The 25,736-nt window shown below is 31.7% G+C and overlaps 5 protein-coding genes and 1 long non-coding RNA gene across 11 annotated transcripts; 5 read left to right on the plus strand and 1 right to left on the minus strand.

Moving 5' to 3' along the window:
- Window positions 1-47: 47 nt before the first annotated feature.
- LOC126859477 (probable tRNA N6-adenosine threonylcarbamoyltransferase) lies at window positions 48-8,140 on the minus strand. 3 transcript variants are annotated; one of them, XM_050610807.1, is made up of 5 exons: window positions 7,810-8,140; window positions 6,959-7,400; window positions 6,644-6,822; window positions 6,300-6,585; window positions 48-187 (listed from the first exon to the last, which is right to left on the minus strand). In XM_050610807.1, the coding sequence occupies exons 1-4, from the start codon at window positions 7,922-7,924 to the stop codon at window positions 6,314-6,316; spliced, it is 1,008 nt and encodes a 335-aa protein (XP_050466764.1). In that variant the 5' UTR covers window positions 7,925-8,140; the 3' UTR covers window positions 48-187; window positions 6,300-6,313. The 3 variants fall into 3 exon arrangements, with proteins under 3 accessions (XP_050466764.1, XP_050466763.1, XP_050466765.1); XM_050610806.1 differs by lacking the exon at window positions 48-187 and adding an exon at window positions 4,608-4,737; XM_050610808.1 differs by lacking the exon at window positions 48-187 and having other exon boundaries at window positions 6,296-6,585.
- Window positions 4,453-6,465, plus strand: LOC126859486 (uncharacterized). Its single transcript, XR_007688822.1, has 3 exons — window positions 4,453-4,580; window positions 5,079-5,449; window positions 6,327-6,465. It is a non-coding gene; the product is annotated as an uncharacterized LOC126859486 (long non-coding RNA).
- Window positions 8,141-8,474: 334 nt separating the features above from the next.
- LOC126859474 (serine/arginine repetitive matrix protein 1) lies at window positions 8,475-12,804 on the plus strand. Of its 4 annotated transcripts, none has more exons than XM_050610804.1 (5): window positions 8,475-8,552; window positions 10,054-10,249; window positions 10,893-11,671; window positions 11,925-12,076; window positions 12,208-12,804. In XM_050610804.1, the coding sequence occupies exons 3-5, from the start codon at window positions 10,895-10,897 to the stop codon at window positions 12,614-12,616; spliced, it is 1,338 nt and encodes a 445-aa protein (XP_050466761.1). In that variant the 5' UTR covers window positions 8,475-8,552; window positions 10,054-10,249; window positions 10,893-10,894; the 3' UTR covers window positions 12,617-12,804. The 4 variants fall into 4 exon arrangements, with proteins under 4 accessions (XP_050466761.1, XP_050466758.1, XP_050466759.1 ...); XM_050610801.1 differs by having other exon boundaries at window positions 8,510-8,651; XM_050610802.1 differs by having other exon boundaries at window positions 8,520-9,828.
- Window positions 12,805-13,066: 262 nt separating this feature from the next.
- Window positions 13,067-16,854, plus strand: LOC126848491 (uncharacterized). The gene is made up of 4 exons (XM_050589463.1): window positions 13,067-13,542; window positions 13,885-14,215; window positions 14,328-14,885; window positions 14,979-16,854. Exons 1-4 carry the CDS (start codon window positions 13,405-13,407, stop codon window positions 15,671-15,673), a joined length of 1,722 nt encoding a protein of 573 aa, XP_050445420.1. The 5' UTR covers window positions 13,067-13,404; the 3' UTR covers window positions 15,674-16,854.
- Window positions 16,855-17,162: 308 nt separating this feature from the next.
- LOC126848362 (uncharacterized) lies at window positions 17,163-21,554 on the plus strand. Its single transcript, XM_050589196.1, has 13 exons — window positions 17,163-17,634; window positions 17,716-17,995; window positions 18,116-18,351; window positions 18,428-18,561; window positions 18,663-18,757; window positions 18,838-18,978; window positions 19,109-19,254; window positions 19,355-19,762; window positions 19,865-19,953; window positions 20,017-20,153; window positions 20,220-20,267; window positions 20,405-20,968; window positions 21,329-21,554. The coding sequence occupies exons 1-13, from the start codon at window positions 17,437-17,439 to the stop codon at window positions 21,547-21,549; spliced, it is 2,697 nt and encodes an 898-aa protein (XP_050445153.1). The 5' UTR covers window positions 17,163-17,436; the 3' UTR covers window positions 21,550-21,554.
- Window positions 21,555-21,836: 282 nt separating this feature from the next.
- Window positions 21,837-25,044, plus strand: LOC126848363 (sugar transporter SWEET1). The gene is made up of 6 exons (XM_050589197.1): window positions 21,837-22,732; window positions 23,306-23,383; window positions 23,650-23,773; window positions 23,864-24,019; window positions 24,146-24,265; window positions 24,375-25,044. The coding sequence occupies exons 1-6, from the start codon at window positions 22,656-22,658 to the stop codon at window positions 24,486-24,488; spliced, it is 669 nt and encodes a 222-aa protein (XP_050445154.1). The 5' UTR covers window positions 21,837-22,655; the 3' UTR covers window positions 24,489-25,044.
- The last annotated feature ends 692 nt before the right edge of the window (window positions 25,045-25,736 follow it).

Here is a 25,736-nt window from a genome sequence, read left to right on the forward strand (position 1 = left end):
CTCTCGACGCCGATGTTTTCTTTTGTCTATCTGATATCTGATAAGCGGCGTCTTTCTCGTTTTCTTTTTCTTTCTTCTTCTTCTTCGTCCTCCTCCTCCTCGTCCACGGTGTTCCTCTTCAGCTTCATCCGTAAATCGGTCCAGCCCCTTCCGTCGACTCGGTCGACAGATTCTGTCGTATCATAATCTGAAAAATACATCGGAGACATCATAAATATGTTGTGGGCATCATGTGTAAAGAATATAAATTATATCTTTTGCGTTACATAACACACAGTTCTGTCTAAAATTTCAAAAAAATTTTTCAAAATGCAATTTTAAATTTGTCTCAGATATGTTTTTTAGATATCTTTAGATGCATTGAACAATCTAAATGTGAAATGTATTTAAATCTGTTCAAGCTACAGATGTGGAGTATTTCCGTTGAAGATGAGCAATAATACTTGTTGAAACAGTCTGTAAACAAAGTCATTTTAGTGCTTTTATAAACTTTCCTCATCCTGAATTTATCATTGCAATCTTTCTTTCTTTATCTCTCTGTTCTTAATTATAGAAATCAAATATGTATATTAATCATTGATTGACATTAGTCTTTTTAAGTTATAGATAATTGAATATTAAACAGCTTAAATAATACTTCTAATGTACAACTAGTTTCTATGCGTTTCTTCGAAGGCAAATAACTCTCGAAAAAAATGATCGATATAATTTCACCACATGGCCCCCACAAAATCATAACTTTATTAAAAGCATTGCACCCGTCATATCTGCAATTATACTCGCAGCATTCGTTACTCTAAGCAATCAAAACCCGCCTATAAAATGTACCAAACCAACTTTCTTCCGTTTAGTTTAGTTTTTTCCCTTTCTTTCCTATCGAAAAGTTCTTTATTTAAAAATATATCTTTTAGATTTCATGTATACAAACACATACATAAATATATTGCAATACAATAAAATAATACTACGAAATAATAATAAACTAATAATTTAATAATCACTACATTACTAAAACCAACGCGCGTGTATATATATACAAATATATAATGCATGCTTACTAGCTTATATAACTTATATATGTATATACATAATGATATATATGATATATGAAACTGGCATTCCCAAAGGATATTTCTCAAAGAGAGTGAGTTTTTTTTTCATATATATATATATATATATATATATATATATATATATATATATATATATAGGGAGCGAAGAAACGAGAATCGATCTTTCTCTCCCATTTCTCCCTCTCTTTTTCTCTCTCTAGCCAGGGAGTGGATGTACACTTGACCTGACCCCCGAAGAGGAGAAAACGCGACATTTTCTGATACGATATATACATAGTAGTACATATACACATAGTCGGAATTCACTTCTGTATGCGCACACTTCGTGAAACATCCGTTTCCGCGCTTCCGCGACTTCATCCGAAAGCATTTGTGCGATGAATAACTATTGATCTTTGACCTTTTCGGTCCAGAGCAGAACTGACACTGCTTACAGTCATGAATATGTTTAATGTAAATTTTCTCATGCTTATTTTCAAATTCTCAATTAAAAATAATTATATATAATTAATCTCACTCCAATGATTGCGCTGTATATAATTATTACAGATATCTACTCAAATTTGTAACAAAACTTTCTATAGTATAATTTTTTTATAAATTAAAAAAAAATATATATTCTTTGCGCACTAATAATCTTGATACAGGCAAATGTCAGTAACGTCAGTTAGCTAAAAGATAAAAGCAAGTTCAAAGGAAAATTATTAAATTAAATGCCTTGTATATCCATAAATATTCCGTGATATTCCACTATCAGATATCCGAATTTAATAATCATATTGACGATTATTGACATGTAGAAGATATTATTTATGAACAAATCAACGATACAATTTATATCCTTATATTACAGATAGAATTTTTTAATGTGACTGCATCTATTTTAAATTTATATTAAAAGAAAATTTGGAAAAATAAATCTCCACAAAATAAATCTTAATGGAATAGCGAGAAAATGTGAAATAAGAGGCATTACAAAACGGCGAAGAGTGTTCGCGGTGTCGAGTAAATCGTGTTTATGAAATATATTCGACAATTACTCGCGAAATTTGTCATCATTGATGGATCGCATCATTAAGGCGATTGCTTGATATGCGATCAAATTTCTGACAACTTAAAGATAACTCGACATTGTTTCAGAAAGTATTTCTCTATGACTCTTTATTTTGCACCTTTATTCGTCGCGATGCCGCGATTATTGATTATGTTATTTCTCAAAATTATTTGTTCATTTTTCTCAGTCTTCAGTGGTAAAACGAAGAATACTTAGTGAATAAAATTCTCGAAAGAAGCTTCTTTTGAGAAGATTTTTCTCTCTGCTTGTATATATATTGAAAATATATATTACGGTTTCAAATATAAATATATTTGAAAATATTCAGAGAAAAGTCTAACATATTTTTGTCTTTCGCAGAATATTTTCAACGTATCAAATATTCATAAAAAATATTATAATAATAATATTCATAAATATTCATAAAAAAGAGCAAATATTCATAAAAAAGAGAATATAAAAATTCGAGAAGAGTTATTTCAATAACGGAATCATATTCCAAGGAAACGATCTCATGTTACATTTCCGAACATTTCGAAAATCTTGTGTAAATATCGTGAAAATGTTCCCCATTTCGCAACTTTTAAAATATCAAAGAAAACACAAAAAGCTCTGAGAATTCGAAAAATTTAACTGCAAGTGCAACAATTGGTTGCATCATGGTTGCATCGTTTAAATTCTTGGCATCGAATCAATACAATGTTGACAATTCGCGAGGATAATTCACTAGTGGGGAAAAAATAGATATTCATTCGCAGTCTACGTTATAGAAGGGCGCTTATCAACTTCGAGAGAAAAGAATATGTTTGCTTGACGAGCGTCGAATAGGTTTACCTCGAAGCTTGATACAGGGTAGTTTACGAGCGGCAGTAGAGTAACGACCGAACCTGTCAGACAGTAGTAAGGGGCAACACTACGGAAACATGAGATAAGGCTTGCTCTAAAATCATATTTCTTTCATAATACAATTAACAGCGCGTATTTTTACGATATAAGATATAAAATAATATTTTATCTCTAGAATTGAGCGTTCACATTGATGTGCCTATTCTAATCTCTCTTGCTTTCAAAAGATCTCTCATCCCTTTCATAAATGTTTCTTCTTTTTCTGTTGGCAAAATTATTTTTTCGAATCAATTTTTGTAATGTGGTATGCAAATTTATTACTGAAATTTGCACAGATATTTTTTACATCTTTTAAAATCAAATTTAATTAAATTTTCCACAGAAAAATCTTCCAGAATCTATCAATTATTGAAATATGTCGGAGCAAAATCACTAAGAGAAGCTACCTTTAAAAATATCGTTTTCCGCGAGCTATTATTCATTTGAAATCGTCTCAAAATTAACGTTAATTCCTAATTAATTAAAAGTCTCCATTTATTCAAGGATTATAATAATGAAACGGGAAGCGAATCACTGACCCGGATTACAAGCGGATCTTGGATTTGAAGGGGCTCGCTGAAACCGCACTACGCGCGGCTTGACAGATCCAAGGGCGACCAGCTGAGAGCGCGCGAACGACGTACGGGAACAATCTCGTGATGTCTAGATCTTGCTGGATCCGGGAACATTCTTGTTGACGACGACTACGACAACGATGCGTGTTGTGCCAGTGATACGCGTCGCGCGGCGGCTACTATACGGAAATAGATGAGAGGCGTGCGCGAAGCAAGCTAGCAGCAACTAAAGCAGTCTCCGCGCGGTTATCTCTTGGCGCGTTACTCACCTCTCTTTTGCTTCTACTTTAAACATGATCGCTGCTCGGCCGAAGAAACGGCGCGTCGTTGCTTCTTGTCGCGCTGAAATGTCGCATCTCGTCAACCGGGCAAAATCGCCTCGCGATGTCCTGTCTTTGGCAATAACGATGACGAACAATGACGACGACGACGATGACGACGGCGACGGCGACGACGACCGCACTGGCACTACCACTTGTTCCACACCGGGCGCTGCGATCGACGCCCCGCACGTCTATCGATTAAACGCTAATGTGGCTACGGTCGGGGTACGAATACGAGGGTGCGCGCGATGCGCTCTGAGAAGAGACGTCCCGTGCCGGGACACCGGACGCGAGAGATAATCAGATGGAGAAGACGAAGAGGTCAGTTGTTAACCGATTTGGTTATCGGTCGGCGATCGGCGAAGAAAAGGAAAAAGAAAAAAAAGGGGGTTGAAGGTGAGCGCGCGCGCGAGAAACTCGAACGATTACCAGCACGATTACCAACGTTACTACTACCGGCCTGAAGTCGCCCGCTCTCTTTTGATAGTTTAGAGCTGACGATACAGTTCTCTATGTGCCACTGTAACTGCCGTTGGCGCCGACAGAGGCACTACTTGGATGCGAGCCAGAGCCAGCGGTGCGCCTTGGCGATTATCCCGAGCCATCCTGTACGCCCCGAGTTGCGCGTCGTCCCCGCACCCTGCTCCAGTGACGAAGCGGTGCTTTTAAAGTGCGGGCGACTCCTCTTTCTCTCTCTCTCTCTCTCTCTCTCCCTCTCTTTCTCTCTTTCTCTGCATGGCCAGCAAGACGTATAGCCGCTTCTGGGCGCAGCGTCACCGCGAGAATGGACATATTTTCGATATTAATCATCGTCCTCTAATCGTCGTCTAATAAATTACAAAATAACAATATAAGATTAATTTGTGGATTTAATAAAATAAATTATTATTAAATGTCTATAAATTATTAATTTTTTTACATAGTAATTTGAAACGCGCGCTTAACTTTTATCGATAAATTAACTTTAGCTGTAAGAAAAGTTCTGAAGAAGTAAAATTAAAAACAAGGAGAGAGAGAGAGAGAGAGATGGAAAAAGAAAGAGAGATTTTATTACTTCTAAATTATTTATAAATAATTAATATTATATTAAATATTTTACTAATAACGATATGTGTTATAATTTCGTTAAAATTTTATCGATAATTTGTTTATGTACTACGTTTTATAGGGAGTGTCATGCCCGATCGATGCTTCCATCCCTCTTTTCCCCTCCCCGGCCTTCTTTTTTGGCTTGCGCGATCTCGCACTGCAATATCATTGGAATTCACAAAGTCGGAATTTTCAACACGAAGCCAGGAGATTGGACCTCCGCATCGCCAACGTTCTTCATGAGAAGCGAATCGATAAAGCATCGTATATGCGCCGAAGAACTGTTCCACGTGTAGTTAATAGTCAGATCGATATCATATCGAAACGAGGTCAATATCGAATCGGTAGGAAAAAAGATTAAAGGCCACAGAAGACCGAAACTGCTGCAATATCGAAGCAAATCAAGCTGTCCGATCAACAGGAAATCTATCCAGCCTGCCACGAAATCAGGTTACTGCATTCCCAGATAATGCGACTGGTTGTTGCCTACACGATGGCATCACCGAGAGAGAAAGAGAGAGAGAGAGAGAGAGAGAGAGAGAGAGAGAGAGAGAGATGGTATTTTTAGAGACAGCATGGAGGTCATCACGAATAATATATAGTGATCGATTCTTAATGGCATTTTTGCACATTCGCATAATCACTTTCGCGAATTTAATAGTATGTAGATTTATATATCCATATATAAAAGACGTCTAACATTTGTTATAAATTACTAAAAGACTAATCTACAAGTCACATATAATTTCCTTGTTAAAAAGTAAATTGATAGGAATTTTAATCTATGTAGAAAAATCAAATTATTACGAAACAATTATTCTTCAAATTCAAAGCTCTTAGATTTGAAACTTTTTTTTTTTTTTGATAATTTAATAAAAGAGTAAGCTTCTAAGCATTTTTATCTTTGTCACTTATTAAAAATCCCCATACTTTTCTTTTAATACCGATAATGTATGCCATATAAAAATGATCAGAGACATTCAAATTAAAAGTTGCAACAAATAAATCCTAATATTTTTAAACTTTTGAAAGATAACATATTAATATTATGGGGGTTGCAGATAAAATAAATGCATTTCATTGATTGCATATACATATATGAATATTTTTATATATATAATCTGATATGTAATAAATATCCTAACTGAAATTATTATTCTGTTATAGGATAATTTTATTATTTAGTAGTAGGATTAAAATAAAACGCATTCCAGTGTGAAAACTTTAACATAATCAAAATTTCTAGAATGTGTTTTACATCAATTGAGAGGTGATTTAAATATATCAACGAAAAACTTACTTGAAAATATTATTTTATTCTCTCCAGGAAACATGTACATCGTCTGTTCGGTATCTCTGAACGCAAGTAGTTTGTGTCCAAGGAGTACCACCCTCGCACTTATATTGGAGCAATCCAGCGACTGCAATCATAACGCCGTTATCTATGCAGAATCGCTCATCCGTCGCATGAAGAGTTGCATTTCTTTCTTTACACATGACGCTCATCATTTCCTGTAGTCTCTCATTGCATCCTACGCCACCCACGATCAACACTTCGTTCGATCTCACATGCGCCATCGCGCGCTCTGCAACATTATTTAATGTTAAGCAAGAAAAGAGCAAAATCGTCCAATAAATGGTTACCTGTAATTTCGATGAGCATGGCAAACACAGTTTCTTGCAAGGAAAAACATAAATCTTCAGGAGTAAATGCCTTTGTATCGAGCCATTTAGATAAATGTTCCTCTATATGACTTAAGATACCAGAGAACGATACATCCATCCCTTTCACAACATATGGTAGCGGTGCCAGTTTCTCACCCCTTTTCGCACCCATAAAATTTTAATTGAATCCAGCATATAAGATCCCATAAGTGTGATCTTGAAGGTTAATATTTATCAAGGATTTCCAAGATGAAATCCTAGCAAAACATTAATCAAATATAAAAATTTGCTTACTTTTTTGCTAACTGTTCTATGTTATATCCAGGACTAGGATCATTTGAAAGTTTTAATAGCCTCGCAAATCTGTCCAAACAATTTCCTACTGCTATGTCGATTGTCTCGCCAAAGATGCGGTATCTTTGTCGAGAATATGCAATAATTTGAGTATTTCCACCAGAAACATACAAAACGGTAGGATTTTCACTACCAGTAATCAAACGTCCCATCTCGATATGACCAATACAGTGATTGACTGAAACTATAGGTTTATTGTATAACTGAGCAACAGTCCTAGCTACTAAAGCAGCGACTGTCAATGGTGCTCCCATTCCTGGTCCTTTTGTGTAACAAACAACATCTACATCTTTCATAGTAATCTTTGCATCATCTAAGGCTTTTTGCAAGACATCTAATATATGTTTTCTATGATGTTGTGCTGTTTCTCGAGGTAAGAAACCTAATAAATAGAAGTCTAAATTACACATTATTGTATTTATATTAGAATTGTTCATAATCTTTATGAATGTTGAGCCTACTTTAGACAATGTTTAATTAACAACAAAATTCACAGAAGAATTTTATTTGTCATTTTATGTCGATATTTAAAATATAAGCATGTATATATTTTATACAAAAATTTTGTATGTATATTTTAACTCTTCTAATAAAATGTTTTAAAATCATACATCACATAAATGGTAGAAAGATTGGCTAAAGCAGGCTCGATACAAATCTGTGTCAAAAAATGTTAAAACTCTTGTAAAATCTTGTTCAATAAATAATCAAAATGCTTACGTCATATATATTATGTCAAGTGTTTACAAATTTACGCATGATATATGTACAAAATATTATTTTGAGGTTACCTTCTCCCGGTGGAGTAATATAGGTATGCCGCACATTTGATAATACTAGCTGATCCTGAATTATTCCTACACCCAATTTGTTTGCGCTACCTTCAAATCCGATAGCAATCACCATTTTTGTAATTTTTCTGATGATTAGTATAAATATTTATTCACGTATTATAATTGAATGACGTAAACACAGTCACGAGATCTGGTATAATTTGCTTTTTGTAAAGCGGGGAACACACACTTTTGCATAAGCGCACAGCCATAAGTATAATAAGGAAATTGATTGGTTCATTTCGTTAGGCATATGTTTGTGGACCAATCAATTTCTTTATGCTTATGGCTATGCACTTATGCAAAAGTGTGTGTTCCCCGCTTAAGAAGGCACAATTGGAGTCAATTTGCAACACAAGGTTGCGTTCGAAAATCTACTTGTCAAATAAAATAGTTTCAGATTACGCATTGAAGATTGAGATTGAAGATTGAAGGTTAAATTTTGACCAATCAGAATAAAGAAATTTTAATCTATTTTGTTCTGATTAGTTAAACTTCAATTTTTAATCTTTAATCTTCAATTTTCAATGCGTAGTATGATACGAATTTGACGGATTTTATTATTGTATTTAAAAATCAAATGGATTCGTACAAAATGTTTCGACCAATCACAGTCTTCGCGGCAGTCAGTATCAAGTTCGTCTATCTATGTCGGTGTTTACGTTCAATGGTTGGGCGACGGGAGAGAAACCGTCTCTCAAGTAAGTCCATTGTGAACATATTCGACGTTTACGCGAGAACGAATCTGGCCGGAACACGCGCCAGAAAATGCAAGTTATCGGGTCGTCGCGTTAAGAAAAGTGAGTGTCCGTTCGTCCCGCGATACACGTGGGCCTTCCGGCAAAAAAAAAAAAGAAAGAGAAAGAAAATTATTCTGGTCGATCGCGTAGCTCGTTAGATGAGCGATTGATTTTTGGTGTCGCGCAAACGAATTTCCGTGAGAAAACGTACATCTCGACGTGTACGAATTTCGCGATTCGCTAGTAGTTGTGTGACGGCGGCATTAAGTAAGATTTAATGCTAGAGGGAGAGAGAAAGAGAGGAGAGAGGGAGGAAATCTGGTGCGCGAATGTGTGTATGCAGCAAGCTGCGACAGGAAAGAAAGAGAGAGAGTGAGGACACGCACGAGAGAGAGAGAGAGAGAGAGAGAGAGAGAGAAATGGGAGCGAAAAGAAGGCGCCATCAACGTTCGCTTTTACGAATTGTCGGAGCGAAGGGGGCAGATGCGGGAGCGCGCGCATTATTTATGCCGGTTACTCTCTCTCCTCGGGCTGTTCTCTCTCGAACGCATTCCGCGACTATGTCGGGCGATTTGGCGTTTACCCGGGTAAACGCCCCCCCTCGGTGTCGTCTCGGGCGCGCGCGATACCGCCGATTTAACGCGTTTCGAAGTTCCCCCGCGTGGGAACTTCGACACACGCGAAACTGTGTGGCGTCGCGTCCACGCAGTTGAGAGGAAAAAAAAAAGTGAAAAATGTGTTGTCTCCCTCTACTAGGGATAGATATCCATAGAAGAGATAAAAGTAGAGCATGTCGCGCCGCGAGTGACCGCGATATCAGGCGATGTGTCCCGGTTTTCGCCGTAACGGGCAAACGGGAAACGCGCGATGCCCGTCGCGAGGATGACGTTGTTCTCCATTCGCGCGTGAATCGCGTTTGCCGAGTCGTAAATCGGCTAAATGTCGATTCTAAATTGGGCGCGCGCGGCGCGCTACACCCGCCGTGACGCGAGTGTCGCCGACGCAGCTCGTTACCTCGCCCGAGGAGGACGCGTTTTCGGCGCGAGTACGCGATCGACCGCGCGATTGCGACACCATCGGTCCGTTCCTCCTCGAGGCCGTTGACGATCCCTCGCGCGCGCGCTCGCACGATAATAACGGGTTCCTCGGAAACCCATCTGTTCCGGAGTTCCATTCCGCGCGCGGAATTCCGTTCGCGGCACGCATGGATCTCTGGACGTGCGGTGAGTGGCCGATGGTAAGGCATCGCATTGTCCGGCGATGTGTCCGCTTTGCAGCGGACGACGCATACGTACCATATATTTGAACTGTAGAGAGAGAGAGAGAGGAAAAAAAAGAGATAATCAGAGATTTACGTGAGAAAAATCCCCCGAAAACATTAGAGAATGCTATCTTTATAACATCTTCTCTCGACTCGACGACGCTTGTACCAGATTTGTGACATGTAGAATTTTTCACTTAGGCCAGTCGGATTCTAAGGACGAGTGCTTCTGGTACTTCCTCCTGGTTTTTTGCTGCGGCTGGCGAATTATCCTTATGGTTGCAGTATTGTCTACGGAGGATTAACATTATTGATACCTGCACCATGCTCTATGTCTGGATTAATTAGATATTCTTCACTGTACCTTTGGTCTTCCATCTTGCATTTTTATCATAAGGTAAATTTTGGTCTTGAACCATTTTATTCTAAATTTTGAATTGATCCAAATAATAATACCATGATAATATATCATATATGTAATAGACAAATACAAATTCACACACACACACACACACACACACACACACACAGGCATTGGTAGATATGCTAGAAAATATTCTGAATATACTATTCTTGGTTTTCTTTCATCTCTATAATAAATGGTTGATTGCTTACTTATGTACGAAAAGGATCTATATTAAAGGTCGAAACTAATTTTACTATAGAAATAAAAGTATTTTAATTGAGATAAATTTCACAAGTATTTTCCAGTACATATTCCAAGATTTATATTTTTCTATCTTATTATTCTTATTTGCACCTATTTTAAGAAGATAAATCATAAATATATCACGTTTTATTCACATATAATGCTTCCAAGATTATTTAATGTACATTTGTATATTTAATTAATAACTGTAAAGACAAAATTCTAAATTATAATTATATCATAATAATATATTACATTTTACAAAATATAAATGCTTAGTTATACATTTCAATATTTGATTCAATTTGATAATAAATTTTATTTTGATATTACATATCAAAATAATTCAACATGAAATGAAATAATAAAACAAATAAATTTCTGTTACTAGAAATGTCGTCTCGAGATTATGACAGAAGAAGAGGTGGCAATGGCGGTGGCAGCAGTTCAAGCAGGCTACGAATGGACACGAGCGTGTCGCAACCCAGACCACACGGTGAGAGTTCCAGCAAACGAAAAGAGATAGACAATGTGATGAGGAAAGCTCGCGAATCGCAATCAAGCTATTGGAATAAGAAGCTGCTGGAAGCAGAAGAACGAGATCCGAATAGATGGCGTCACAGCGGATACAAAGAGTTATACGTTGGTGGTACTGGTGGCAGCGGCGAACCCAGCAGAGGACATCCCAGAAGCCCGAGAAGTCCCCGACCACGCAGTCCTCATAGTCCGCGTCCGCGTAGTCCTCGAGCGAGGAGTCCACGATCACCACGCGAACGTTCTTCCCGCGAACACAATAGAGGTAGACAACCGACCGCTCGTAGTCCCAGCACAGGCAGCACGTGCTCCGATAGATCGTGTTCTGTTTGTTCACCGAAAGAACGACGACGTGTTGCGCCGCCGTCCCGCTCGCGTTCTCGATCGATCACACCGGTACGAGCCAGAACGCATCCTAAAGAAGTCGCTTCCAGTTCGCGAGCTTTACCGCCACGTGCCAGACCGCGATCGCCGCCGCTACCGCGTCCGCGTACTCCACCGCCGGCACCGCAGCCACCGCCGCGTCATCAGAAGGATTACAAGATTCTCAAGGAGAAAGAAGCCAAGATTCGTCGTAAAGAGAAACATCATAGCAGATTGCCGGAGGATCCACGAGTACCAGATCCCATCCCATTGGTAAAATGATTGTTTACCTTTTTTCTTTCTTGAAAAAGGCTTTTATAAAAATGAGCAAATTTTATGAAGAAGGAATTTCTAGTGTAAACACATTTGTATACTATATACATAGTATTATAGTATACAATGTAGAATAAATAAAGAATTATATGATTAGTTCTTTTTTGAACTAATGTATTAAAAATTTTATACAGTGGGACATTTTTCTTTCAAAATTATATGAATTAGGAATCCTTGTATTAAAATTGTGCAGATGCGTAAAGCAGTTAAAGTGGAAAAAACACATACGAGTCATGGAGCACCACAAATGATGCGACCTCCGCCGGAATCTTCGCCCAGTGACGATAGCGATAGTTCCTCCACTACATCTCATGTTGGGCCGCCAAGAATGACATTATCTGAACGGTATTTCATGAAAGCATATTACTCAATACATATAGTACGACAATATAAAATTACAAAAATTTGAAATACATCGCATCATTATTTTTTTTTCGAGATTAATAACGATAGATTATGTACATTTTTCATTACAGATTTGGTAAAATGGCACAGTGGAGCGTGGATCGTAGGGACATGGAAAATATGCGCATCACGAAAGACGGCGAAAACGCGATGAAGGTCGTTATAGAAGGTGAGGAGAGAATCGCGCGTCTAGGATACGATTCACCACCACCTGGGCATTACCCTGAGTCGCTTCTGGCGCAAGGACCGAGAGGTTTCGAGGGTTGGGACGACGTGCGCGTCCGTTACGACTACTATAAAGCTAGAGGTTACCTTCGCGATCTCACTCTTGATGATTATATCAAGTGGGAAGAATGGTGGTACAAGTATCAAGAATGGCTCGAGGCCGAACGCTTCTACGAGCAGTGGGCCTCGTCGTCAAATCGTCCTTCTGGCAGTAGTCGCAAAAGACGCGGACGACGCAACAACGCTGCTCACTAAAATATATATGACGAGAGAAATCTGTTATGAATTCTGCTGAGGAGATATATCATAATATCTGTATACTTATGAGTGTACAGAAAACCTGTATGTATAAGCGCTCTATATGTATCGTAATAAAAAGTATAAAAATGTGGAAAAAACATTTAATTTAGAACAAAATATATTAAACGATTTCAAAAATTCTATATCTTGAGTCAAAGTCTTGATGCTTTACTAATTTCGATATATATAAACAAAATATAATTTAAAATTTGTAATCTTAATCTAATCTATTTAATGTTATATAGAGAGTATTATAGAGAGAAATAATGAATAAATTTGTATTAAATGAATGATTATAATATTTATATATATCTACATGTAACGGACTAAATAATTTTTTATAATTTTTTTGTTCTGTGATTTATAGAAATGGATTCAAACTTATTAGAATTGCGTTCGAAAATCCATCTTGTTGCTTTTGACCAATCAAGGCAAAGAAATTTTTTGGTACTTCTGTTTTGATTGGTCGATCAAATGCTATTCTACATTGAGTAGATTTTTGAACGCACCTGTATTAAAATAAGTTTTCCATGAAAAAACGACGCGCGCAGAATCACACAAATGGACGTTTTCAGCTTTTCCTTTATTGCGTATTCCTTGTACATACGTTAACTGATATCTTTGGCTGAATTTGCAAACGTACCTGGCTATGGCAATATTGCAATAATAATAATAATAATTATTATGCAATTGTAAAGGAGAAATAATTATAAAAGTGATATTTGTTTGAAATTATATTCGAAATGTCAATAGATCACAGTGGCAAAGGTTATACGCCTTTACCGCAGAGTATAAGCAATACTGATACCGAGGATGAAGAAGAACATTTAACTCGACCTAATCATATTACCTACAAGATCGATAATACCACTACAATAGCTGTAAGAAATATTATTATATAATAAATATTACGAAAATACATATGTCAAAAGAATTTAACTTATAAAACTATAAAATTTATCTTTAGCTTTCGAAAAATTAAAGTATTATTAATTAAAGCAAGTATATCTTTATATATATATATATATATATATTATCTATGTTACAATTTAAATTTATATTTAAAATAAATATATTATTCTGAAATGATTTTTATGTTAAATTTATTTCTATATATTAGCTAAATAATTTGCATAAATGTATTTTTATTATGAATGTGATAGAAGATATTGATACTTGTACTATTTCAAATTTTTATATTATAATTGTCTGTTTTTGTTTAGGAATTACATTCAGGTCATGAAAATGGCATGTATTGTCCTCTGGACGAAACACAAAATCTAGGAAATAGCACAAGAAGTAGACAAAATACAATTAAATGTTATCAAGATGATATACCGGTAATGGTAATTGAAGGAAGTGAGCAGAATGATTTCTGGAAAAGAAGAGATATGTCGCCAATGAGGCGTTTCTGCCTATTTGCATCCATATTATTATGCATTGTTACAATAATTATCTTTTTATATGTATTACCTTGTGACAGTTCAATGATTTGTCCACCAATTATTGAATCACAATCATCTATATCATGGGATAAAACTTTACAAGATGTTGGTAAGTTTATTAATATATGAACTAACTTGTTTATATTCTCAATTTTTTTTTTAATAAATTGTAAAAAAATAATTTAAAATATAATTTTTTTATATTATATTATTAATTGCAGAAATACATGGGCCTATTACTACAGTACCTGGATCTCCATACAATCTGATATTCCTTCTTCGTGGTGAACAATACAGAGAAAATGATACACAGAATACAATGATACAAAGACAAATACCTCCAGAAGGTGGAGGAGTCATATCAATGCAAGGGAGTAGTGGATTGCCACTATGGCTGGTTCCATTAAAAAAATCGCCTACTCTTATAGATTGCGCTAGTATTGATATCGATCAATCTGGAAAGCCTGACTGCATTGTTGTTGGTGAACAAGGCTTGCTCGTTAGTATAGATCCGATTGCTGGAACGATTCATTGGAGTGCCACAACTCATACATTTTCGAAATTACCAGTTATTTTACCAGATATTAATGCGGATGATATTGAAGATTTATTAAGTGTAATAGTAGATGATGCAAATGTGTTGTATTTTGCTTTTTTATCTGGCAAAACTGGTCAATTACTGGAATATTATTCAGTTAATAATTGCACTTCTATTGATATATATAATCTTGTCTCTAACAACAAAATACTTTATAATTGTTACGATGACAATGCAAGACGTATGTATATTGTAAATACATTCTATATCTTAAATTTTTAAATTTGTGTTTATATATCATACTATTATTAATAACCGCATATTTTTATTGCAGTTGTACCAAGATTCATGACTTTGGAAGAATTATTCCGCAATATGAAAATGCAAGAAGTATATACGAAATTTGTAGCAGAATTAAAATCGCCACGATTGTTTGAAATAGTAAAACAATATGATAAAAAATATAATTGGAAGCCTACGCCTTATCATCATTTGACTGTAGAAAACGAAGGAGTATGTCCAGGGCAATTTTGCCGCACTAGTGCAAATTTAACGCTGCAAAAATTAACGAACGAATCGATAATCATTTGGGATCATGTGAGTTCGAACGCCTTTGCATCGAAGCCAGTATTTTTAATGACTTTGGGTAAACCTTATACCTTTGGGTTTACTATTAAATTTTGGCAATGGATGGATTTACTATCTAACCATGTAGAAAAAGCGATTACAGAGCAAAGATTTATAGAAACAGTCCTAATAGTTCTCATAAACTATACAGATGTTCAATCTAATAATGTTAGTCAAAGTGATATAACACTATTGTGCCATGGACTTGACTGTCAACCAAATTTGAATTCACGGAATCAATTTAATTCTATCTCAGTTGAATACATCAATAACAATAAATTTCCAGAATTGATAAGTTATTGGTCTTCATACAATGTGGACTCAACGAAAGGATTGACATCGAAAATACAAGTTATAAAGATGGATTCGATAATGTCTAATTTAATACACGGAGATGTTTAGTTTTATTAGATGACTTTCGATTATTATATTGCATTCTGTAATATATTACGCGCTTGCATTCTTAAATAATTTATAATTTTCGTATTACATCGCGCGGTAATTAAATCACCGATAAAATATCTTCATGAATGAAATATTGTAATTAATCATAGATTAATTTGTTCCAAAAGATAGTGTACAAATCTACTAATTTTTTCTGTCTACATCCCGATTAATAGTTCCTAAATTTGTTAGGAAATTTGTTGAATCGAGTCGGGGAGAAATGTATAACAGCAAATTATTTGTCATGAATTAAATTAATTATGCTTTTTTTTATTATACTGGGAAAGGTGCCTTGAATCAAGCTGTATTATGCATATATTTATCATACATATATGAAGTATAAACAAAATTTGCGTTTTAAACAAGTATATTCTTTAAAAGCTTAAAAATGTGTGTGTTAGAGTATATCTTTCTGCCTAAATAGTTTTAGAATGTTTATTTTTTACAAATTTTAAATTCCATCACACTCATAAGTGTGTAAACATTAATTATAAAATGAGTGTTTTCTACATGTACAAGCAATATCGCAGTATTATGAGTGGGATTATTAATATTAATTTTCTCTCTAGTCTTAATATTATTTTAATTTATTGAATTTTGTTCAGTATTATTACTTTAGTATTGATTATTTAGATAAGTTGAAAAATGATTGGTAGATTTTATAAGAACTATTACAAAAAAAAACATTTACTTAAAACAATGAAAATGTATGTGATATTTTAATTTAATAACAAATGTATTATGTCAGCAAATTGAAAGTATGTTTTATATAGTCCAGATATGAATTTAGAATAAGTTGACTTGATACTGGACAAAGATCTAATATTTATAAGGAAGTTTAGATATTATATGTTTCAATATAAAACAATTATATAGTTGTATCAACTTTGCCTAAGCTTCTTTAGAAAGAGTGAATTTGAGTGAGAAAGAATGTTTTGTGTGTACTTATATGTCAGTGTATATATTAAATCTAGTAATGTCTTATTTTATTGAACATATAGTTATATTACTAAGAATTAAAACTTATCGCAACAAATAAGATAATACAAGATAATACAAATGCAACAAGAAAAAAACTGTAAGAAAAATAGGAACATGAATTTTGATTTTATCTTATATAAAATAAAAAAAATTTTAAGTACAGATAAAATGTAAATCATTTTATGATAATTTAAATTCTAAATATAGATATCTCTAAACTAAAATATATGCATGTATATAATATCAAACTATAAAAATTTTTAAACCATTTTGTTATTTCCACTTTTTATTTATTTACTTTAGTGCAACAGTGTAACTAATTTAATGATTTCAATATAAATGTAAATATTCACAGTGAGTATATGTACATATATATTGTATATATATGTATATATTGTATATATATGTATATGTGCTATGCTACTGCGCATGCGTATTCTGTCCTTGCTCAACTTTCAGTAAATAACAAAGCTCGAACATTATTAGCGCGTAAGCGTGTTGCTTATCTCGAACCCGAACGTAACGAAAGATCATTTTACCAAAATATGATTGCATAGTTCCATAATTGATCTGTTTGCTCGTTTATCGCAACAGAACAATATGAAACGCCTTCGATAGCCACAGTTTCTATTGTTACGAAAAAAAATGTAAATTGCACGAAGAAAAACGTGTCGAAACAGGATCGAAGCCGCTTTGTTTTATATTATGACGTTTAATAATAGAGAATATTTGACATCACAATGTTTAAACGGCCTGAGGATTCAGAAGATTATCGTGTGTCCGCAAAAAGAGCGAGATTCAATGCTCCTGGAAAAGATCCGCAGCATAGCAAGGTACAGGAGAACAAAAATGAGCAGTATGATGATCTTTGGGGTGACGATTTCGCCGAAGAAGATATCCAAGAAATGGATCTGATTGCATCTCAAGCATGTTTGCAGGTATTGTTTCTACGCTGAGAAAATACTCTGTTAAGAATATACAATACAATTCGAAAATGTAACTCAAACTTTATTTTCAAGACGAGCAATGTATTAGATAATTCGAAACCATTTGAAAGTGGTTTGCATTCAATGAAATTAGGCTTGCCCGAGAAATCATCTATCATTGCCTGCAGTGAAACATCACGTTTAAAGTTATTACAACCTATGGAAAAGTCTGACTTGTATACGATGAAAAAAGATGTACAAGGCAAAAGTCAAGATATTGTAGATATTAATTATTCTCAATTTAGAAACAAATTAATAGATAGAGAAAGTCACAACTCGACATTTCAGAAGGGAAATAACATTATTGTATCAGGTAATATTATTATAAATGCAAAACTAGGAAATAAATGTAAGAATTTTGTTTGTATAATTTCTTTGTATATATATATATATATATGTATGTGTGTGTGTATGTGTATGTGTTTATATGTAGATGATAAGGAATTGGAGAAATTAAAAAATGAAATAAAGAAGTTACGGAATGACTTTATAACCAAAGATGGTGAAGCTGTATATTTACGACAGCGATTACAGCAAATTCAGTTACGAGCTGAAAATGAGAAATTAGAAAAAATGCGTTTAATTGAGGAACAAGCCAATAATCACAGATTAGAGATCAACAAAATTTACAAAGATAAAGAACAGTTGAAAACACAATTAGAGTTACAAGTGAATATATATTTTCTAATATATATTATATATTCTATTACTACAAAAAATAATAATATTAATTATTAATTTATAGAATTTAGAAATAGGAAATCTTCAGGAGCGTTGTAAACGATTAGAATCTGGAGGTATTAAATTAGAAGAACCACAAACATTATACATGAATAGTTCTTTTAGTAATAAAAGCAAATGTAGCACTTCAATAGATCGGTAGGTTGATACTTTGGAAAATTAAAAATTTAAATTGTTTGATACAAATTATTAAAATCAATATTTTTAAAGTGTATATAAAATTAATTTTAATTTAATAGACAAACAAATATGAATAAAAATCCAATAAAAGAAGTATGTGTACAAACTAATATATACAAGAGAACAGATCATCAACTTCAAACATGCAGTACTTGTGAGTATGCTAAAGAAAAATGTAAATAAATTATATATTATTAAGTTTTATAATCTCTTGGTGTTTCAAATATTTCTTAGATTTTCCACTTGCGGGAATTTCAGAATTAATGTTTGAAGCATCATTACCCGAAAAACCTATTGTTAATATCAAGGTCATAGAAAAAACTGGAAGAAGAAATTTGCCTATTTTGCAAGAAGAAGAAACATTTAGGATTTTTGGTATATAGAGTATTATATTTGAATATGATAATCACATACATAGAAAGAATTACATAATATATAGAAAATTTATTATAATTATTTTTTTATACAAAAAATATACAAATACAATTTTTTTTATCCATTGCAGAAAATCCCGACTTGGTAAAGCCAGTAATTACAATAGTAGATGACAAAAAATTGACAATAGAATTTGTTCTACTTGAAATAGCAGCCATTGAGAGGAAAGTTAATAGCGAGATAGAATCAGAAAAATGTATACCAATAATTAATAAGGTATAAAAAGATATCAATCTACTTAAATATGATATTGCAGTATATTTATATGAAATTAATTAATGAACAAAATATTTATATACATTTTTATTTTTTTCAGCTAGTTTTGACCATGAGAGAGCTGATGCTGAATGTTGTAGAAGTATTGCAAATGATTTTTCAAGCTATGAGAAACGATGATATTCGAGATATGAATGATCTATATTTTTCTAATGTTTATGAGAATCACAATATTTGTATCAAGTCCGAGTGCGAAGCAAATGCATGGCATGAAGGAGAACGGGGTATCGAAGCGAGAAGATTGCTCGGTGTACTTTCATATATTAGTTTGGAATCATCATATTTAAGCAATTACTTGGCAGGAAAGTCACTACTGCTCACATGCAATGATGAGTGCTATAATCGTTACCTACCACAAATGACACGTTATAATGCATGGCCGAAAAAAAATCACGAATTTGAAATTCTTGAGATCATTCTAGAATGCGTTACTTTAATAGGACGTGTTGTGAGTACAAAAATTTTATTTTTTAACATGTGTATCAGTTTTCTATCAGATAAAAATATCTTTATATCTTTGATAATAATTGATAAATATTATTATTTGCAGAGAAGATCTCATCAATTTACAGGTCTTATAAATGCAATAATAAAAGTACTATGTAATGTACAACGGAGAGTAGGTTACTGTAAAAAAGGGTATGGCAATATTATCTTCATAATTAAATATTTGCAAATTGTTAAATATGATTACTTTTACAGATTAGAATATATTTGTCTTATTTACAAAGAACTTGTGTTTTCGAGGCCACTATCAATCTGTTATGTTTCATTAATAGATTTTCTAATGATTTTCAAATGCTATACTGAATTTATACCGAAACTGTGCAGCAGTTCACGTAAGTATATATTGCTTATCTAGTAAAAGATGTATCTTTTGATATTAATTATTATTATTTTAACAGAATCAATCGCAATAAAAGGATGGAAAGGTGCTTTACACTTTACACCAGGTAACTATTATACTATTCTAAAATAATAAATTCACAAAATTTGATATATTTACAAAGTCATTTTTTTTATTATGATTTAGTTTTTTAATTTAAAAGAGACAGATCTATAATGACAAGTACACATTCTATACTTTCAGATGCTTGTGTTTTACAAATTCTTATAATGCAACTGGAGCATTTTCATCCAGATTTTCTCACTACTATAAATATAACACATGGGTTGATATCTGTGTGGGATATTCTGCAAACGAATAATAATTTATTAAGAATTAAGAATTCAGAATCGTGTAATTGTTATATGAAGCTATTAAGAATCACAATTAATATGTTGAAAAAATCTTCTGAAACTAAATTAGATATAATTGATAATACTGAGTGGCAGAATTCATTTTCTGCTTCTAAAAAGTGTTATAGTTTAAAGAAAATTAATTATAAAAATTATACATGTGAGACGAAATGTAGTGAGCAGAATATGGAAAAACATCTATCTGATACATATCTGGAAAAGTTAGATCAAAATTTTTGGCTTGGTATCAAAAAGGTCCAACACAAGATATTTAAACAAGGCATTAGGTTTTTATCCCATCTCGCGATTTGTAATCCAGAATTTCTTACCCATTCATCTGACATGGAAGATATGTTTAATTTATTTATACAAAACATCGCTTTTTTCGACGATTTGATACTTCATGAAAATGAACGTAAGTATTATAAGATTCATAATGCATAGGGTCGTATAATCTATCTTAATGCATCGTAAACAGATTATTTCAGAAATAGTAACTTAAACATATTCTTTTTATTTTAGACTAAAAAACTGTATCCAAAAAATTATTTCAATTAATTTGAGAAATGTTTCCCTATTTATATTCAGACACGCATTTGTACATGCGCGCACGCACAAACATGACTTTTTTTCTCATTTTTAAAATGAGTAAAAATTGCTATTAAAATTTAACCATCTATTTCTGAAAAAATCTTTATATTTTATTATGATATATATATATATATATATATAATACATTTATTTATTTAATTATTTATTTATTTTACTTTCTTAGGAGAAGCATTAGATATTATAAAAATTACGTTGTTTAATAAAAGTATACACAATGAAGCTGAAATACCTCATAAAGATATAGATGTTTATCAACTGAATATTAGAAAGAAGATTATTCCTGGAATTAAGAGAAATCATGTTGAAGCAGTTAAAGATTATAATAGAACATATATGACTATTAAAGCACTGTATAATTCTAAACCAGAATATAAAAATAATTAAATATATGTAGTGTGTATGTATAATATATATATTTTCCAGCAAGATGACATTGCCAATATTATGCTTAGTACAATGTATTTTAACTGTGACAATGTTACATTGCTCAAGATTGTATAAGCATATAAAATCATTTATTAACATTTTAAAAAATTTTATCTTTAATATTAAAACAAAATATAATTTCACATTTTATCATCTGTAATTCAGATAAAAGCAAGAAAAGTAATTAATCTGAAATGAAAATATTTTCATTAAAAGTTAGATTTATCTTATAAAAATTATTAACAATATTTTTTTCATTTTACAACAGTAATTTATTATATCATCATAATAAGTATACATTATAATATGTCCTTGCTGTTGCTATTTCAACAGAACATTATGTGATTGAAAAAGTATCTAATCTTGCATATCTCTATCCTTGAATTTTGTGTGCAGTCATGAAGTGCAACAGTGTAGAATGATGCAGAAGTTGCCCACTCATTATTACCACTGATCATGGACGCTAATCTGATAGTATACTGATATACGCAGCTATATGATAGCCGGCACATGTTGGCGGCTCTCAGTCTTCGGTATCTGCGCAGTCTGCGCTGCGTGTATAACAGTTGAAATCTAACTTAACCTTGAGTCACCTTGGATTTGATTTCGTCTAATTTATCACATCTATATATTATCACTTCTATACGTGTATAGAAACAAGCAGTGACGGATTTAAGAAGTTCAAACGAATTTGACATCTAGAAATTAAGAAAACGAAATTTTGAGAAAAAATCAAGAAACAAGATTACAAGCAAAAATAATTACGAAAGTGAATTAAGGAAAGAAAGAGAAACTAAACGAAATTAATTAGAAAGAGATTTAAAAGGAAACATTACTACATTTCACATAGGAAATCATATTATTAAATAAAGAAATAAAAAATAGTGCAGTTTGGTGTACTCAAGTGCATTCTGGCATCATTAGATCTAATTTAACTTATTACCGCGAATCAGTTCTCTATATCTGATTAATTCGTAGCACTTGACATTGATAACAATTTACAGTAATTGATGAGAGCATAACTGTAGTAAGCATAAATAATTGACATACACGAATCGAGCAAAATGGTCTTGGAACAATATAAAGAAATTGTTGGATCTTGCGCCATGTATATTACAATGGCACATATGTTAACTGGAACGTAAGTATGTCAAGATGTAATAATATCATTTAAATATATCTTATTTTTTTAGTAAAATTATATTTTAATGTTATATATATATATATATATATATATATATATATATATATATAAATTATTATTATTTATATTAATTATTATTATTATTATTTATTTTTATTTTTATTATTTATTTTATTATTATTATTTATATTTAATTGTATAATAAAAATTCTTTTATTATATTTGAAAAAAATATTAAAAAATTAAATTTAAGACATTTGCCGCAATTGATATTATATTGTATCAATATTATGCTACAATAACGGCTTTTGTATTCCTTGTCATATTTCACAATTCATCATCTTTAATTTCTGCTTACTGAAGTATAATATGAATTGTTTCTTAAAACTTATTAAATTCAATGCAATGCATTCAAAGTTATAAAATTTGCACTAATATAAGAAAATGTTGCTTATTTTTAACAAAGCTATATTTTATAATTAATTATTTTATTATAATAATTAATTTATTATTTTATAATTTAACATAGTTATAGTTATATTTTATAATTTTATTATTTATAATTTGTAGATTAATATGCAAGGACATATATAAGAAAGGTACAGCCAAAGGAACTGATCCAATGCCTTTTGTTGGTGGCATAGGAGTGTAAGTGACACATATATATATATATATATATATACATACAAATATTTTAAATGTAATTAAAGTACAAAAATTGTTTAATAACTAAATTTCATGCATTTTATAAATAACAGTATATTTTGTAAAACTTTGTTGATTAATTATTGAATTAATTACTGAAGAATGAATATTCACATTCACATATGCTTATATGCAATAAAATAATAATATTAAGAAAATTATGAATACATAAATTGCATTTTGTGATTAAATTAATAATATTTTTTTAGATGTATACTGATGCTTCGATATGCATTGATGTTAAATGATCCTACCATGATAAATGTTAACATATTTGGTTTATTGACAAACATTATATATATGATAGTATACTACTATTATGCTCCAAATACGGTATCTGACAAAGTTTTTATTAAAATATGTTTAATTTGAACTTCTCAAATTTTTTTCTAATTATTATATAATGTCTTTTTCTTTTTCTAGAGAGAAGTACTTAAATTAATATACAAGGTAACAATTTTTGTGATAGCCCTCCTTGTATATGCTCAAATAGAACATCCAACAAATGTTGAATTTAGATTTGGCATAGTGGTTACAGTACTTCTTTTTCTCTTAATTGCAGCTCCTCTTATGCATCTTGTAAGCTGTATTCATAATTTTTCTATATATATGTATATCAAGTATTTTTATCATATTTTTAAGAAATTATTAAAAGATTTGTATTAATATTTCTGTAAATATGTAAAAATATTTCTCACTTTTTAGGAGGAAGTTATAAGAACAAAAAGCACCGAAATTCTTCCATTTCCACTTATTTTTGTGGGTACCTTAGTTTCTTTTTCATGGTTATTATATGGTCTTATCATCAACAACGTTTTTATTATTGTAAGTATTTTCCTTGTGATAAAAAATAAAATAGATACGTGAGATAACCTTTTAATGTACATTGCAAATTAAGACTGGTATCTATTGTATTTTAAACTTTTTCAAACAGTTTCAGAATGCAGTTGGTTTTATTCTTTGCATAATTCAATTATCTCTTTTTGTGATATTCCCATCCAAAAAGGAACAAGCTGAATTATTGAGTAAGGAGAAAAAAGACGACTAAAAACAGTCCTAAATTTTAAAAGGAAGAAATATTTGTTATATTCAAAATGAAATTTATAGTATATATATTTATAAAATAGCAGTATTTTATACATAGATATTTGTAATTGTTCATTTTTCTATATATCTAGGAGGGAACTGGTTGAAAGATTTTTATTTCTATACTATAAAAACTAATTTTAAGAATTCTATATATTTTATAATATAAAAATTATATTTTATATACAATATAACCTAACTTTCAACTGCATGGCGGATATCCGATTTGTTTTACAGATTTTATTTTTATGTATTTTGGACTAAAAATATATGTATTTTTCGGATATATAGTAAAATAGATATAATATAATAGATTTTTAAATTATTTTTAAATAGCATATTTAATTATTATATAGCATATTTAAATATTTCTTTTTTTTGCATAAGTTTAATATTTATATTGCATCTTTATATTTGTTGTTGTCAGGTAATTTCTAAGCCTGAATAGACATAGTATCCGCCAGATCTAGCATTCCATAATTAATCAATGCACATGTATCCCCTGTATAATTAATATACACGCATATAATATATATATATATATATATATATATATATATATATATAAAACAATTTAGGTACAAAATATTATTTTAACATTTATTATCGAATATTAATATAGAGTATTATTTATTATCAAATATTATATAATATATATATATATATATATATATATATATATATATATATATATATCTCGATAATAAAATATAGTACAAATAATATATATATATATTATATACACTGAATGTACGTAAATGGTGAATTGTTAAATAAAATGGCGTTATATTTGTTATTTATTTTTAATATATATAACATTTTGTTAAAAAATTTTTTTTCTTAAAATTAGCAAATTCGATTATATATACTATATTGTATGCATATTAAAGTATTTGATGCATATTAAAGCTTGGATATGGAAATTATTTTTTAAAAAATATTTTATTTGTGTATAAATTCTTTCAAGATAATTATAGTAGATCAAATATCTACTAATATTTTCGATAATAAAACAATAGTAGAATTAGCTGAAAAAATTGCATGATTCAAATAACTATCATAATTATCTTCAATACAAAATCAAAACGATCTGTAACGACGTTATCAATTTCTTATTATCTCCATCCGGGCCCACAAGAAAATACACGAAAATTTAATTTGGGCGTGGGCCTATCTAGAGTCACCGATCTTTAATAGTCTTGCCAATGAC

Source organism: Cataglyphis hispanica, chromosome 3 (assembly GCF_021464435.1).
Source record: "Cataglyphis hispanica isolate Lineage 1 chromosome 3, ULB_Chis1_1.0, whole genome shotgun sequence".
NCBI classification, from domain to species: Eukaryota; Metazoa; Arthropoda; class Insecta; order Hymenoptera; family Formicidae; genus Cataglyphis; species Cataglyphis hispanica.